We start from the raw sequence: 14635 nt of genomic DNA on the forward strand, positions 1-14635 counted from the left end.
CCCCCCCAAATCCCTCATTCTCCTACAATTCTAGTTCTAGTGACGATCATCTTTAATAAAGTTTAGTGTGTGCTTAGACGTGTGGGAGGCAATGTAGAGGATGAAAAAGAACAATCTTAAAAACAAAAGAGTGGTCAAACGAGATTCATACTCAAAGAAGCAAAGAGAAACGAAGAGACTTTGACAAAGTGCTGATGATGCTTAAGTAGTTTTCAAGCTGGAAAAGTAAGATACGGGTCAGAACAGAGACTCTCCGGACGCTAGATAATTTCCCTTATTCAGGCACTTCGGCCATACATTGAGCAAGTATTCATTTGCCCTGTGATCACAAACTAAATGGCAGTGCCACAAGGTGCATGAAGAGTTGTTATGGGTTAACTAATTTAATCATGCTTCATATTCTGGCTATCTCAGATATGAACTTTTCCATAATAGGGAGAACCCGTCCAAATATCTTGTCAGGCTTAATTACCCATGACAAAGGTGGATTGATAAGACAGCAACCCTGATAAGATTTGCTGTAACAGTCCTACTGTCTGGGATTGTAAGGGGCTGCTTTAATGGCGAAACAATTTGATTGTAGTGTTCACTCTGGGAAAGATAAGAGGGAGAGGAGGAGGGAGAAAGCTTTGCACCTGATCCTGTGTATTGTACGAACAGCAATTAACATTTTCGTAGTGCCCACGGAAAGTCTGCATCGTCTGGCCAGACCACATATCAAAGGCCTAAGATTAAAAATGGTTAGATTTACGGCAGATTTTTATCTCTAGAAAACAATATGAATTAAAAAGCAGGATAGAAAATTATTACTTTTGCAGTCGACATGCATGGAACAAAAACAAGAGCAGGATTCTGAGATACTGCCATCTGTATTGCCTTATTGCTTTGCAAGCGTGTAGTTTCAAAATTTACAAGTGTGTTGCACCCAGATTCTATATCCCATAACCTCAACCTTGAATCAGAACCTGAAGCCCAAAGAAGAAAGGATTAAGTTAAAATTGATTAGTAATTTAAGACAGATGTAGAAACCAGCACTATAAATTCTATGATCAAATAATTTATTTCAACAATGGCTCCAAAACTTCCAGTTACCCTGTATTCGAGGAAAGGGCTACTCTAATGTGTTGCCTTCACTTCCGGGGCCAGTAGAAGATGCCACAGAATATTTTTGGTTTCTCCAAAATGGCAAACATTCCTGATCCACTTAATCATTCTCATAACTAGAGCACGCTGATGTGCTAAAGGGAATAGAGAAAAGCCGAAAAACTTTGTAAAATCCATGTAATAATAAAAGCATCATTAAAGATGGTACACTATACACTATATATCTTGTAATTAGTTTCTACGAATCTGTCTAATCAATAATGTAAAGTAAACATTTTGTATTTTTTAATTCTTCTATGACTGAAATTCTTCTATAAAGATACTACACTGATTTCTCAGCTTTTCATACCCAACACAAAATACTTGGACCACCTTAGCAGTAAAATCTCAATCCTACCTTTCCCAAAACTGTTAACAGATTTGAACAATCTTGATGGAATCCTAGAAGATTATTATATGAATACTTTCCATGTTTAGATCCTTATTTTTAGGAAACGTTATATGATTTATTTACTAGATTCCTTGGATTTTATTATGTTTATCCACTAGATTCTCTAGGATTTAATTATATGTTTCCTACTTACAGATTCTTGGTAACCCTATGTACAGGGGGCTCATGCATTACAATCCATACAACGCTGATATGAATAAAAATTGGTACTTCTCCCACAATCTCTCTATTATTCACTTCCTTTTGTCTAATTCTTCTTCCATTTTTATCTCCCTCCTATCTTCCCCCCTTCTCCTTTTTCCCTCCTCTCCCCGTTTCGTATAATTCTATTATTTTATTTGATTGCATCCTACATCAAATCTGTTTACATATTTGAATATTTAAAGATTGAAAAAATCAGTTGACAAATTGGATCAAAGAAGATCTTGAATGTACAACTATTTATATTTATTATAAAAAGAATTTTCCTTATAAACAGCTATATACAATTATTGTGTGGAGACTTTCTTATGTACACTTATCTATATTTATTCTGTCAAGGTAAAATTGACACAGAAGTGGCCTTGGATGTCGCTGATGCAGAACTGTTTAGTGTTGAAAGTGGATTCTGCATACTCAAATTAGTAAATTATACAGTTTCTTTGTTTTTCCCCTTCACTAAATACTCGAACCCTTAGATCCATTAAGATGAGCGAAGAACTCAAGCACCCCTTCAAATCACAGAAAACTCCAGTTTAACACCATTTTCAAAAACTTGTGCTACTAGGAAAGGAAAAGTCTTCACAAAAAAAATATAAATAGTAGTACGTAAGGAAAAGTGATGCGACCAGAAGAAGTTAGCTTGCACGGCGTTTAGGGGCCATCTAAAGGCCAAAAGAAATTCTAGCAAAGTCTTGATCTGAAGCCCCATTCTCGGACAATGGAGTCATATTTTGCCTCATGACACCAATTTCCAAGCAGAAACAGGCTCCTGGGTTGGAGCCCTTAAGCCCCATAATTTAGGACAAATTTCATTGTTCTTGAGTTTGAACATGTGTTGTATTAAAATTACCGGGAAATCAGGGTTTTAATATTGTTAAAATTTGAAATGATCACACCGAGATGCTTATTAATCTCTTCTAGGATTGAATTTGTGGAATTAGATCGTTAGGGCCACACATGGAGTTTTTTAATACAACTGATGGTGGACAGATTCATTGATTATTGATAAAAGAATTTGTCTCAACTTTTTTGTCCTACTATCGGTATTCAGGGTAAATAAACAAGTTTTGTTGCCTAATTTTTAGTATTTTTTCAAATCAACATAAGATTAGGAAGTTCTTTGTGTCCATTCATGTGGTTTATTGATTTCATTATTAACATTCCTGTGTCAAAAAGTCTTCACGTGATAAATGTAAATGGTTGTACAGAAGGAAAAGTCTTCATACAATACAACGTAATAGTACTGAGTTCAAGATTTCCTTCAATTTCTCAACTAGTTGTTGGATTTATTCAATCATTCAATATTCAAATCTTTCAACTGATTATAAATATGTTAACAACTATATGAAGCAACAATATAAAACAATACATGTTTCTATTGCCTCTAACAAAAAGAATGGTATCGGAGCTTAGATTTGCCTCTAACATTATTGCTTCTAACTCTCGCACAGTGCAGTTCTTACTTTATGAAGGTTTCGAACCTAATCTAGTAGAAATCTATAAGCAAGCTCCACGAGAATGGATATGAAACTTTGGAAAATATAATGTCCAATGTGTAGGGAGAGGGGTCACGTAGCAAGTTAAGGATGGAGATGAGCCTACAACTCAACAAGCGACATATGAGCAATAGTCAAATGCTGGTTAACCGCTCAAGCTGAACTAGCTACATATATCAATAGTGAGAAAAAAGGTGAGCAACGACAGCAGAAGACAATGTATCAAACACCTAACTTCTCGTAATGTGAGAACTCTAAGAAGCTAAAGAACATACATGTGAAATGTAGATGCCTGTATCAAGAGCTAAAAATATTTGACGTGACGTAGAATTTTTGGCAAGAATTTGGGGGAAGAAAAAGAACTGCAAACAATATTATAAGATGCATGTAGGCGAAAAGATGCTAAAAATGATACCTTCAATCACAGAAAAGAATTGTCTTTTTTTTCTGTTCTATGCATCCCAAAGGATAATCCAACCATGTAATCATTTCAGCCGATTATGTCGACTAAAATAACAACACATAAACCCTTAATGCATTAAGGAAAAGAATCTATATTCATATGTAGTCCATGAATGATGGGTAAGAAATAGCTAGAAAGCGAACATATAAAAAAGTGGATTCTACAAATTAGCATATCCAACCTGCACTTAGAAGGTACATGCCATCCTCAGTCACCTTTAATCCAGTAACGACTCCATAATGAGCAGTGGCACGATCATGAGTTGATAACATTCCAGGATGTAATCTTTGCTTCACATCCTTTGCTTGACTGGAAATCCTACCAACACCCAAAGGCTTAAAAGCATTACTGACGGTTGCTTTCTTTTGTGGTGCTTGGACTTTAACAAATGAAATTTGGGCAGATGACGATGATTTTGATGTTGAAACCTGCACAAGAATAAAAGAAAGCACCACCAGGCTGAAAAATAACCATTGCAAAGTGACAACGTCTTATGGATTCAAAGCATCAAACCAAATCTCTGTATGTTATGTATTAAGTTTTTGAGAAGGAACCTTATGCCTTGCATGTTTAAAGTTATTTGAAGGGGAAAGAGAAGGAAACAAAAAAGAAAAAAAACAAAATAGGGACATTCTATTTTGTTTCATGTTACTCTGCAGCGTTGCATTTTAGTTATCCTTTCTCATTTTTCTTCTCACTTTTCTAGCTTTATTAAGGTGGCTCAGTGCAGCATTTCAGTTTTTAAAATTTTTTGTGCACAACAATAATAATAAACTAGCAGATGATTGTACAGGCGACAAGCTAATGTAGTACTACCAAGCAAACTCAACATTGACATCACCTCCTAAATAAAACCAATAGCATAAATACTGCACAAGGCTACCGAGTATTTTATATCTCCTATGTGAATTGCTTTGGCGAAAGATGTAAGAAAGAGGGAAACCTTATTTGTTGCTGAACACTGTAGGAGAGGCGGACGTCTTCCAAGCTGAGAGTGGGATTGATCTAATACACGAAAACATCCAGCTCGCCTGATGTCCCAAAAACGTATAGCACCATCACATCCTCCAGTTACCAAAACCCACTCACTAGAAGTAGACCACTCCAGTGACATTACACTGTCTGTCATACGAAAAACAATAATTAATGAATGTACTATACATGTATATAAATTCTAAATACCAAATAGATGTATCTATGTATACATCAATACAGGGAGAAGCAGCAAAATGAGAGGAAAAGAAACAAAACTAGCAATTTCAGATTCCATTGTGAGCAGTACAATTATTGCAATATACAAGGAAACGAAAAGCCTAAATACAGTGCTAAAATAAGACAAGTACAACGAAAGAAAATCCAAGGTTCAGAAACATGTACAAGTATGCACAGAAATTCGTGTCCCAACCAGGTTCCCACTCGTAAGATAATCATTTACATGTTTAAATTGTAAATTCGATTGCCATGATCACATGTTGATAAATTGCATTCCTAACTAAGCCAGATTAGTACTATGAATAAATTGATCCACTCTAGCTATGATCCAACTTGCCTAGTTTGCAGGTGGGTCATGTTCATTCATTAAAATAAGACAAACTCGACCAGATTTTGATGCTCACCAAGAGATTGAGTTCAACCAACCCAAGAACGTAGAAAACACAAACAGTACCAGTATTGATACTTGATAGTTGGACGATCTGAGGGGATATGCGCATCAACTTCAACACTAGGCATTATCTATAAGTAAATACTCAACTATATCCCTTTTTCTGTCCACCTTTTTAATCAGCAACTGTTGAGCACCTTATATCCAACAACAGTTTGCCTTGTATATCATTATAAATCCTGTAAATTTGACAGATTCAACCTTTAGGAAGCAAAGTGTAGATCATACACAACCTTTCTATCAGTGAGTTGTACCATAAAGTAGAGATAATATCAAAGCAAGGTTCCTTTATTTGCTTAAAACACTTTCACACATGAAAATTCCGCTGCAAATTATGGAAACTCGGCAATTTAACCCAGTCAGTCTAGGAATTCAGATTACATCAAATTGATGGTCCCTCCATCAAATACATTGTCTCAAATTGTATGCATAAAACACTATTCCACACACATGCACATTGTACTACTAATTTGCTTTCCAACCTTTTGCAACTTGGCAGTTAAACCAAGTCAACAAAGAATTTAGATTACACCAAAATTGATAGTCCCTCCATCAAAAGTATCATCTAAATTTACATTCAAAATACCGAGCATATTGCATTTGAATTAATGCGTTGCGCAGTTTATTTTGACTCTTTGAGCAATCAATATAGCAATAGGAATAATCCCCTTGAACAACCCCCTTGGTTGTGTAGTAGCCCCCTATAGCAATATTTGTCATGAATTTCATTGAGTTTCATAATTTTTACTCTTAAAATAAAAATATTGACCATTTTGTTCAAAACTGTTTGTTTGATCTCTATACCTAAAAGGTCAAACAATAAAAATTTGTTGATCGCAATTGAGGAAATACTCAGGTTTAGATAGTAGAAATCAAATGTATGGTAGATGTTATTGAATTATGTAAGTTCTTAAAAGAAGACATTGCCATCTTTCAGGATCCCTGACATGAAGAATGATGAGAAATACCGTGCCTGCTATACCATGTCATCTTTATGCAAATTTGTGCTAACATACATCCAATTATTTATGTCAAACGAAAATATCTAATCTACTGCCAAGACATGAGAATTTATCAACTTAATACTACAAAGATACGTTTAATTATAAAGAGATAGGCCAAAGAGATACTGATTTCAATTACACTTGTCATAATTATCTCAAATAGGCATCTATCTAAGCCACATCGTGTTGAATGAGGCACTCCACAGATAGCATCTCTCTCTATCCATGTAATATTTAAGATAATCAACATGATATTACAGATTGATCAAGAAACAGAAAGGTTTAAAATATTGACAATAACACTACTGTGATACTATATGGGAGGTAGCCTTCTCTTTTTACAGTCAAAAAACTTAACGGACAGCAGTTTCATTTTTTGAGTCATAAAGTCAATCCCAATCAGTCACTTAGAGGATATTCTTAGTTGCCGTAAGTTCTAGAATCATATATTTCCTCTATACTCATTCCCCTTCCATTATGTTCTTTCCATTTCCTCATTCTAACACCAGTAATCACATATAAGTTGACTATCAAAGACAACTTAATAGATCAAAAAGCAAAAAGTCATAAAATCATAAACATCAAAACCGTAACTATGAATATGTCAAGCACTTAAAGAATCAACATCCGCTTACCACGATGACCAGATAGAGTGTGAGAAAATGCACCAGAAGAAATGTCGCAGAGTCGAACTTGGACATCTTCAGTTCCAGAAGCAATTAGCATGTGAGATTTTGCTATTGAAGACATAGCTGTCCTATAAACCTTTCCTGGCATTTTAAAAGTCATTACAACCTGCATAGTTTATGTTGAGAAATTTAAAATGTGAGCATCACTTAAGACCATTATTGTCAGAGATGATACATGTGTGCATTGTGGATAAGTAGGTTCAGGAATAGAATTTTTAATTCTCCACTCCTCCATGGCCCTTTTATCATTGAATTCTGTAGGAATTAGTTATGGAATCTGTTTCCTGGAATAGAAAAATTCCCACTTAAAGTGATTTTCTGAAACGTGTTGCCTGGCCATTTCTACAGAAGAGTTCAAGTGAAGCTGTTTATTAGTTTTGTGGTTCCCAAGTCAAGTCAAGAATCAATGGCTATGGCTTCACTTTTCCCTTTCCCCTTTCTTTCTTCTTCATTATATCTCATTTGGCAACTCCCATCCGATGTTCACTCCCTATTGATTCAGTGCCTCATTGATTACTTGCATTACAATATCCACTACATGCAAATATTCCTTGGTCAGAAATTAAAGTAGAACTACTTGAGTGGATCTCTTCTTTATTTTAAAAGGACATTATCAAATATTATTTTAATTACTTGATATGATTAAATTTGCATTTTCCTTGATATGATTAAATTTGCATTTTCCTTATTTTTAGTAACTAAAAAGTATTGTGAAATTTCCTAACTATTAAATTGTATTTTTAAATACTTGGTAGATTCTCATACCATTCAAATGAGAAAGTACTATACTTTCCTTAGTAAATTTTCTGTATTTTTAACATAGGTATGGAACTTTTAAATTCCTAACATTCCTAAAATTTTTGATATCCAGATGTGAGATATCAATCTCTTCAACTTCACTCATGCAATCCACACACACAAGGAGGAAAGAACAATTGACCTGTGTGGTATTCGTATCCCAAACATTGATGTGATGATCATATGAACCAGTGATAAACAACCCAGTGTCAACTGGATACCACGTCGCCGAGGATATGGCATATTTATGACCATGTTCATGTTGCTTGTTAATGACAAATATAGAGTTGTGCTTTTCAATCTGACAACCTTCCACATAATCAGTTGCACGTTGTACATCATAAACAGCAACAGTTGCATCCGATGCACCAGCAATCAAATATCGTCCTTCTGTCAAATCAACCTGATTTTGTCATTGCAACAAGCCCTCAACAATTCTTTCATAAAAATGCAAGTTCCATTTAATTTAGACCATAAATTTGACAAAAGATTCATCAAGCGTGCATACTCAAAGTTGTCTGCAGTAGAAGTGATCTTTTTTTCTTTTTTCTTTTTTTCAATTTTCTAATTTGAACGTTATAATCTCTTCAAATAAATTTCAATCCTATTTTTAAAAAGTCAACAGAAATCACTGTAGGAGAGAATCAGCAACCTGTAATATCCATAGAAATCAAGAATGAGCTACTGCAAGAAATTGTACAACAAGTCTCGGCCTCAACATGCAAACTTTACTTCTTAAAGCTAACCATTCTTATCCCAGATCTCAAAGAAATATAATTATCATCAGTTTCAAGTTTCAAATATATATAACTGTAAAACACAGTCATAATCACTTTATTAGAGTTTTTAACCCGAAAGAAATTTAACACCAAGAAAAAAAGAACTAATTTACCCAAGTAACAAAATCCTTGGAAGACTCCAAAAGCAGCTAAATACAAGTAATATCGATAGAAACTAAAAGAATTCAGTAACATGAAGCTAGTAACTGAAACTAATGAAGGCAGTAGTTAAAAAGACCTGAAGAGAGTTGACAGAGCCGCGGTGTGAGGAGATGATTTCTTTGTGATTAGAGAGTTGAATGGATGAAAGTCGTGATTTCCGAAATCGATTGGCGAACAAATTCGGATGAAGCTTCCCAAGTTCTCGTTCTCTAGTCTCCTTCCACATCGTCCTCGCATCTTCGATCTTGTCCACCCCCAAACAATCAATCGAATTCCAAGGCCACAATGATACTTATATGTTTAGATAGATTGAGAACAAATCTCCTTGTTTCGTCTGCGAGATAAGAATCTTGGATTAAGTTATTGATTGGACGAGCAACTTGTTCATCTTCGTGTAGCTCGCCTTATAAGAATTCGGGTCGATACTGATTTGGACTGCCCGGAGGTACTTAGGTCAATGGCCCATGTAATTCATGGACTTCTCAAGATACATACATGATCGTTTACATACACATGATCTGATTAGATCAAAATTTATTCAACCTAAAATAAAAAAATTTCTTCACTATCTTTGTGACGCCTCATTTATATGTAACTCCACTGTATACAAATAACATTATTCATATGAAACAGATAGGTTGACATATGAAATTCCAAGCAATTGTTTGAACTAAGATATGTTGCATGATCTTTTGATTCAAGATATCCTATTGTTTTGGAGATAATTTGAAAATATTCTACTAATAACCAACATATTTCCACTTAGAGAGGTTACAACATAAGGACTCTAAGTAATTATAAAGAAATGAATGTAAAGTTCTTTTAAGGCTTACACTTCACGTTATTCATGTTAATTGAAGTCGCATAAAAACTAAGCCCTCGTTAGAGCCCCATTATTTCTCATTACATTAAACTAAATTTTTCTCTTTTCTACTTTTAACCACACAATTTTCAATAAAATAATATTACACGTAAATCAAAAACTTTCAACCACTCATTTTTCAAAAAAATATTATTCATCTTATTATAATCTACAAATAATGAAGCTCAAACAGCCCCTAAATCTCTCATTCAATATATAGCGCACAAAGGAACATTAAACAAAATTTAAAATTTTAATTTTCCTCCTATAGTCTTAGTAACAATATTTTTTTTAAACTTAAATGATGTGAAACTAGACCATATAAGAGTTTGAAAGCTGTAAAAAAAAATTGATGCGTGATAATTTTAACTACTTTATATGTATACTCGGTTATAAACTTCGGGTAAAAGTATTGACGAATGACAACTAAACTATTGACAACATTCATACCAAAAAATTAATGACATGTTTAACATTTCACGAGCTTCTCATTTTCTTTCAAAACTTTAATCTTTGTTTCGTCTTCATACGTATTTCATTATTACGTATAGATATTTTATCATCCAATGATGTTATGCCACTTATACATTATGGACACTCTTACAGACATCATAATGTACATATAACATAACCCTTAAAACAAATATTTTTTAGCAAATAGATATACAGATCTGCAATCATAACTTTTTTTTCCCACATTAGATATTTTACATTAGATATATACATGCATTATTACTTTGATCATTGTCCTTACAACACCTAAGTATATAGTAAGAAGTGAAAATATGTATAATACAGTTTCTCTGCCCTAAATATTCTATAACTACTCAAACTCAATACTTCAACTTCAAACGTGCAAATAGAAAAATATATTATAATTACCATTTACATCTACCAACACTTCAGAAAAATTCTTGCTCCATCTTTTACATTAACAACCTTCTTACATTTCCTTTATGCAATTAAAATGTTACATTAATAGCAACAACTATCCGTGATCTAGCTTGTTGTTCATGTAACTAATAGATATCAAAGATGGCTGGCTTATCTCACGAATTTCTACTTTAGAAAGTAATTGGTCTGCGAAAGTAATTATTGTAGGAAAACAAGCTCCTAGAGCTACTTGTTGTTCTACTGGCCGATACCAAAATCTTGTTCTAATGGATTTAGAAATGAATACATAAAAAAAATTTCATCTTCATGATAACTATTTCTTTAACTAATATCTTTATCTCCTTCTAACATTGAAAAGATTAACAAAGTCTCAACCATACTCTATAATGCAAACATTACAACTCTTGATGATCAACTTAAACTCGGGAAGACATACGTAGTGTCGAATGCAATAGTTAGAAATAACATAAGGGAATTTAAAAGCTAGCCTGAAGAAAAAATTTGTAGCATTATAGGCAAAACAAAGATAGAAAAACCGAATGAAGATAACCTCAACTTCCTTCTTCTCAACATATGATATCACTCCATTTGACGAACTGGAAAAGCACATGGACAAAAACGTCAACGTAAGTACATTTCAAAATATACTAACCTTACAACCAAGAATTATATACAATGTTTAATAGTTCTTTTGTTTTTGTTCAACTTTACAGCATACAAAATATGTAACAAACAACATTTTTCTGTCCTTATTGCATGTGTTATAGGTGTAACTTTAGATTTTTGGCATAAAAGAATTATTTAAACCTACATTGGCACACAAGCCTATCTTCAAATGTTATATTGATAGATTAATAATTCTAGACTCTGATGCTAACATCATGGGACAACTTTGTGCACCTTGAATGCAATAGTATCATGAAAACCTTGCAACAAACCTGTCAAGCGGGCTACAAATCTCAAGGTTTCTTCATTCAATGGTAAATTCAATATAAACATAGCATTCCATTTACGATGATATTACAAAAAATATACAAAAATGTGTCAGATATGATTCATTTGTTTTGCAGGCATTACACTTTCTTCATTAATGTTGGAATATTGGTTGTTGCGAACTATAGAGCATGGTTTTGAAAAGGACTAAGAAATTTTTCCGCTTATTAAATCTTCATTAAAAAAATTTACTAGAAAAGTTAAGTTCTATACCTAACTATATTATTTCTTTCCTACGGCGTGTATACAAACCCACCAAAACTTTTACCTCTAGCTAAAAACAAATTCACACAAATTTGCTAACTTACTAAGAGCCCATCTAGGGGTAATTTCTAAACCATTTCATTAAATATATATAGCATAAATATATTTTTAGTATATTCAATAGTAAACATTATATGAACACCCAATAATTTCTTAGATTACTATTTTCATAATCTATTTACCTATATATATTGCCATACAGGAAAATTTATATTGGATGAAAGCTAAATGGAAAATTATTCCTGCACACCAAACATTTTAGTATATGCCTAGAATTTCCAATAAATAAATAAATAATCCAATGCAGATTTGGAGGAATTCACAAGTGTCACTTTTGCAAGTAAGAACATGCAAAAGCACTTGCACATCTAAACATATACTTAAATATTTACTACAACCATTACTTCGTTTAAACAATGCACAATATCTAATGTAATAACATTAATCTACAAAGCAAATGATTTTGATGTAGGATGAATAAGAAAGAAAGAAGAAGGAATGGGGAGGAGAAACAGAGAGAAGGGAGAAGAGGAGAAGAAACCAGAGGAAGAGAGGGGAGGGAGAAAACGGCTGCAAGCCACCAAAAAATATTTCAATTCTAAATCATCATCAACTTTCTCAAATGAGAAACAAAACAGAAATAAATAGCAGAACACAAACCCTAAAGAGAAGGGCTTGGGCCAAACCCACTAAACAAGCCCAATAACGAAAATATAAACAATAGTCCAAATAAAATATAACTAATAGTCCAAACAGAAAATAAATAATAAATGGATGTCCGCATCAACTCTCCCAGGGTGGGAGAAAAACTCGACCCCGTCGAGTAGATAAAGCAGAATGTTGCACTGAATCTGATGCGAAAGGCTCCAAGTCATGCCACGGGGGACGATCTTTCTCGATGACCAAATATCGAAACTCCACAAATGATAACAAGGATAGTTGTAGCTTATCCTCAAGGATATAATCCAACCAAGGAGGACGATCTTTCTTTGTAATCACATACCGATACTGAACTCCCAATAGTAAAAATTCATGCCACTCATCTCCAAAATCTTCCTCATTGGTCAACACAACCTGTTTATCTAAAATAGCATCAATTACATCTTTGTGTGCTGTGACATGTGTCATTGGAGTGAGAATGGTAATTTATTTAGGTTGGGGATCCACATAAGGAAGTAGAAAATGATCATCAAAGAAATTAAAAAGGCATTTGTAAGTAACTAAGTCTTCAATATGTAAAGTAGAGAGGTGGCCACAATGTGATGAAAAATTAATGACATGTGCGTATGGACCAACATGCTTTAAAACTTTAAAAGGACCAGCACTACCGGCTTGCAATATAACATAATCCCCAATATGAAATTGAAAATATTGTTTATGCAAATCAGTTTGAAGTTTATATAATGCATTACTTGCGTGAAGTTGTTTATTGATCTTAATATGCAAGTCATGAAGACGATGCACAAATGCTTCAACTGATATCGACACACTAGCATGTGGGGACATGGAAATAAGGTCTAACGGCCGCCTAGACTTATAACTATGAACAGCTTCAAATGGATTCAAATCTAGAGACTGATTTACAGAATTGTTATACGCAATTTGAACAGTTGGGGAAATCAAGTCCTAATTTCTAAGATTTTTCTGCACTAGAGACTTGAATAAATTGCCAGGACTTTGGTTAACGACTTCATTTTGACCATCAGTTTGAAGTTGGTCAGTAGTAGGGAATGTTGATTTAATGCTAACCACTGGTGACTGGATTCTCCAAGGGTGGCCAGTGAAATCATCAAGCTCTTTGAGTTGTGCAAAGGTATGACATATAACATGTGACCGAGAGTTGTCAGAAACAAGGGATATAGTATCTAAAGTCTCGGGAAGAGTCTGGAGTCCACCTAAAGAAGTATCCTCACTATCATCCAAGTCATCAAAATCTTCAAGTTTAGGTTCATAGACTAGATCTTCTAATGGCATATCTATTACAGTCTTTCGTTCTTCCATGACTAAGGTTCGATTAGTACATTTGGAAGAAATGTGGCCAAAGTCTTTACAGTTGACGCACAACAAGTGAGAAGAAGACCTTGGAGTTTCAGAAATTTTACCCTGATTTTCCAAGATTGGAGAACCATTAGAAGGGGGAGGTCCTAGAAGGGACTTAATGGGAGGAGGTGGAGCCAATGAAGCCAAATGATGATTATAAAAAATTTTATCCTTATTTTCCAAAATTGGAGGAACATCAGATGGGGGTGGTCCTAGAAGGGACTTAACGGGAGGAATTGGAGCCAATGACACCGAAGGATGATTGTCAATATGCTTTCTACATGGAAAAGGAGATTGTGGACTATCACGATCTTTACAATTATTTTTCCAAATTGGAGGAACATTAGACGGAGACGATTTTATGATAGACTTATGATGAGGCGACGCTAATGAGATGGGTGAGCGACGATGACCACGCTTTTCATATGGAGTACTAATAATCAACTCATAATCTCGAGCTAAAGAGTAAGCGCGATCAAGAGTAGTGACACCTCGAAGGAAAAGCTCGCGTTTAAGATCATCTCTCAGACCTTGGCTAAACCTACTCAAAGTCGTGCTCTCATCCTCAATTAAATGACATTTGATTCGAAATTCTTCAAATTACGCGATATACTCAGTCACTAATTGATTTCCTTGTTTAAGGGCATTCCATTGAGTAAGAATTCTAATTTCCTTGTTTAAGGGCATTTCATTGAGTAAGAATTTCAAAATTATCTCGTTCTCGCTCACGAATCTGATCCCTATTCCTATCCCTATCCTTACAATCGGGTCG

At 34.2% G+C, this 14635-nt stretch overlaps 1 protein-coding gene across 1 annotated transcript in view; it reads right to left on the bottom strand.

Annotated features, from left to right (window-relative positions):
* Positions 1-9250, bottom strand: part of LOC111390140 (DNA excision repair protein ERCC-8-like) — a 10919-nt gene extending 1669 nt beyond the window's left edge. Inside the window, exons 1-7 of the mRNA XM_023015139.1 lie at positions 8887-9250; positions 8012-8272; positions 7018-7177; positions 4659-4837; positions 3897-4143; positions 811-965; positions 636-725 (exon numbers count right to left, since the gene is read on the bottom strand). Of these exons, the coding sequence (XP_022870907.1) occupies positions 636-725; positions 811-965; positions 3897-4143; positions 4659-4837; positions 7018-7177; positions 8012-8272; positions 8887-9036 (1242 nt within the window). The 5' untranslated portion in view covers positions 9037-9250. The remainder of the gene's footprint in view (positions 1-635; positions 726-810; positions 966-3896; positions 4144-4658; positions 4838-7017; positions 7178-8011; positions 8273-8886) is intronic.
* Between the last annotated feature and the right edge of the window lie 5385 nt (positions 9251-14635).

Source organism: Olea europaea, unplaced genomic scaffold (genome assembly GCF_002742605.1).
Source record: "Olea europaea var. sylvestris unplaced genomic scaffold, O_europaea_v1 scaffold65, whole genome shotgun sequence".
In the NCBI taxonomy this organism is placed as follows: domain Eukaryota; kingdom Viridiplantae; phylum Streptophyta; class Magnoliopsida; order Lamiales; family Oleaceae; genus Olea; species Olea europaea.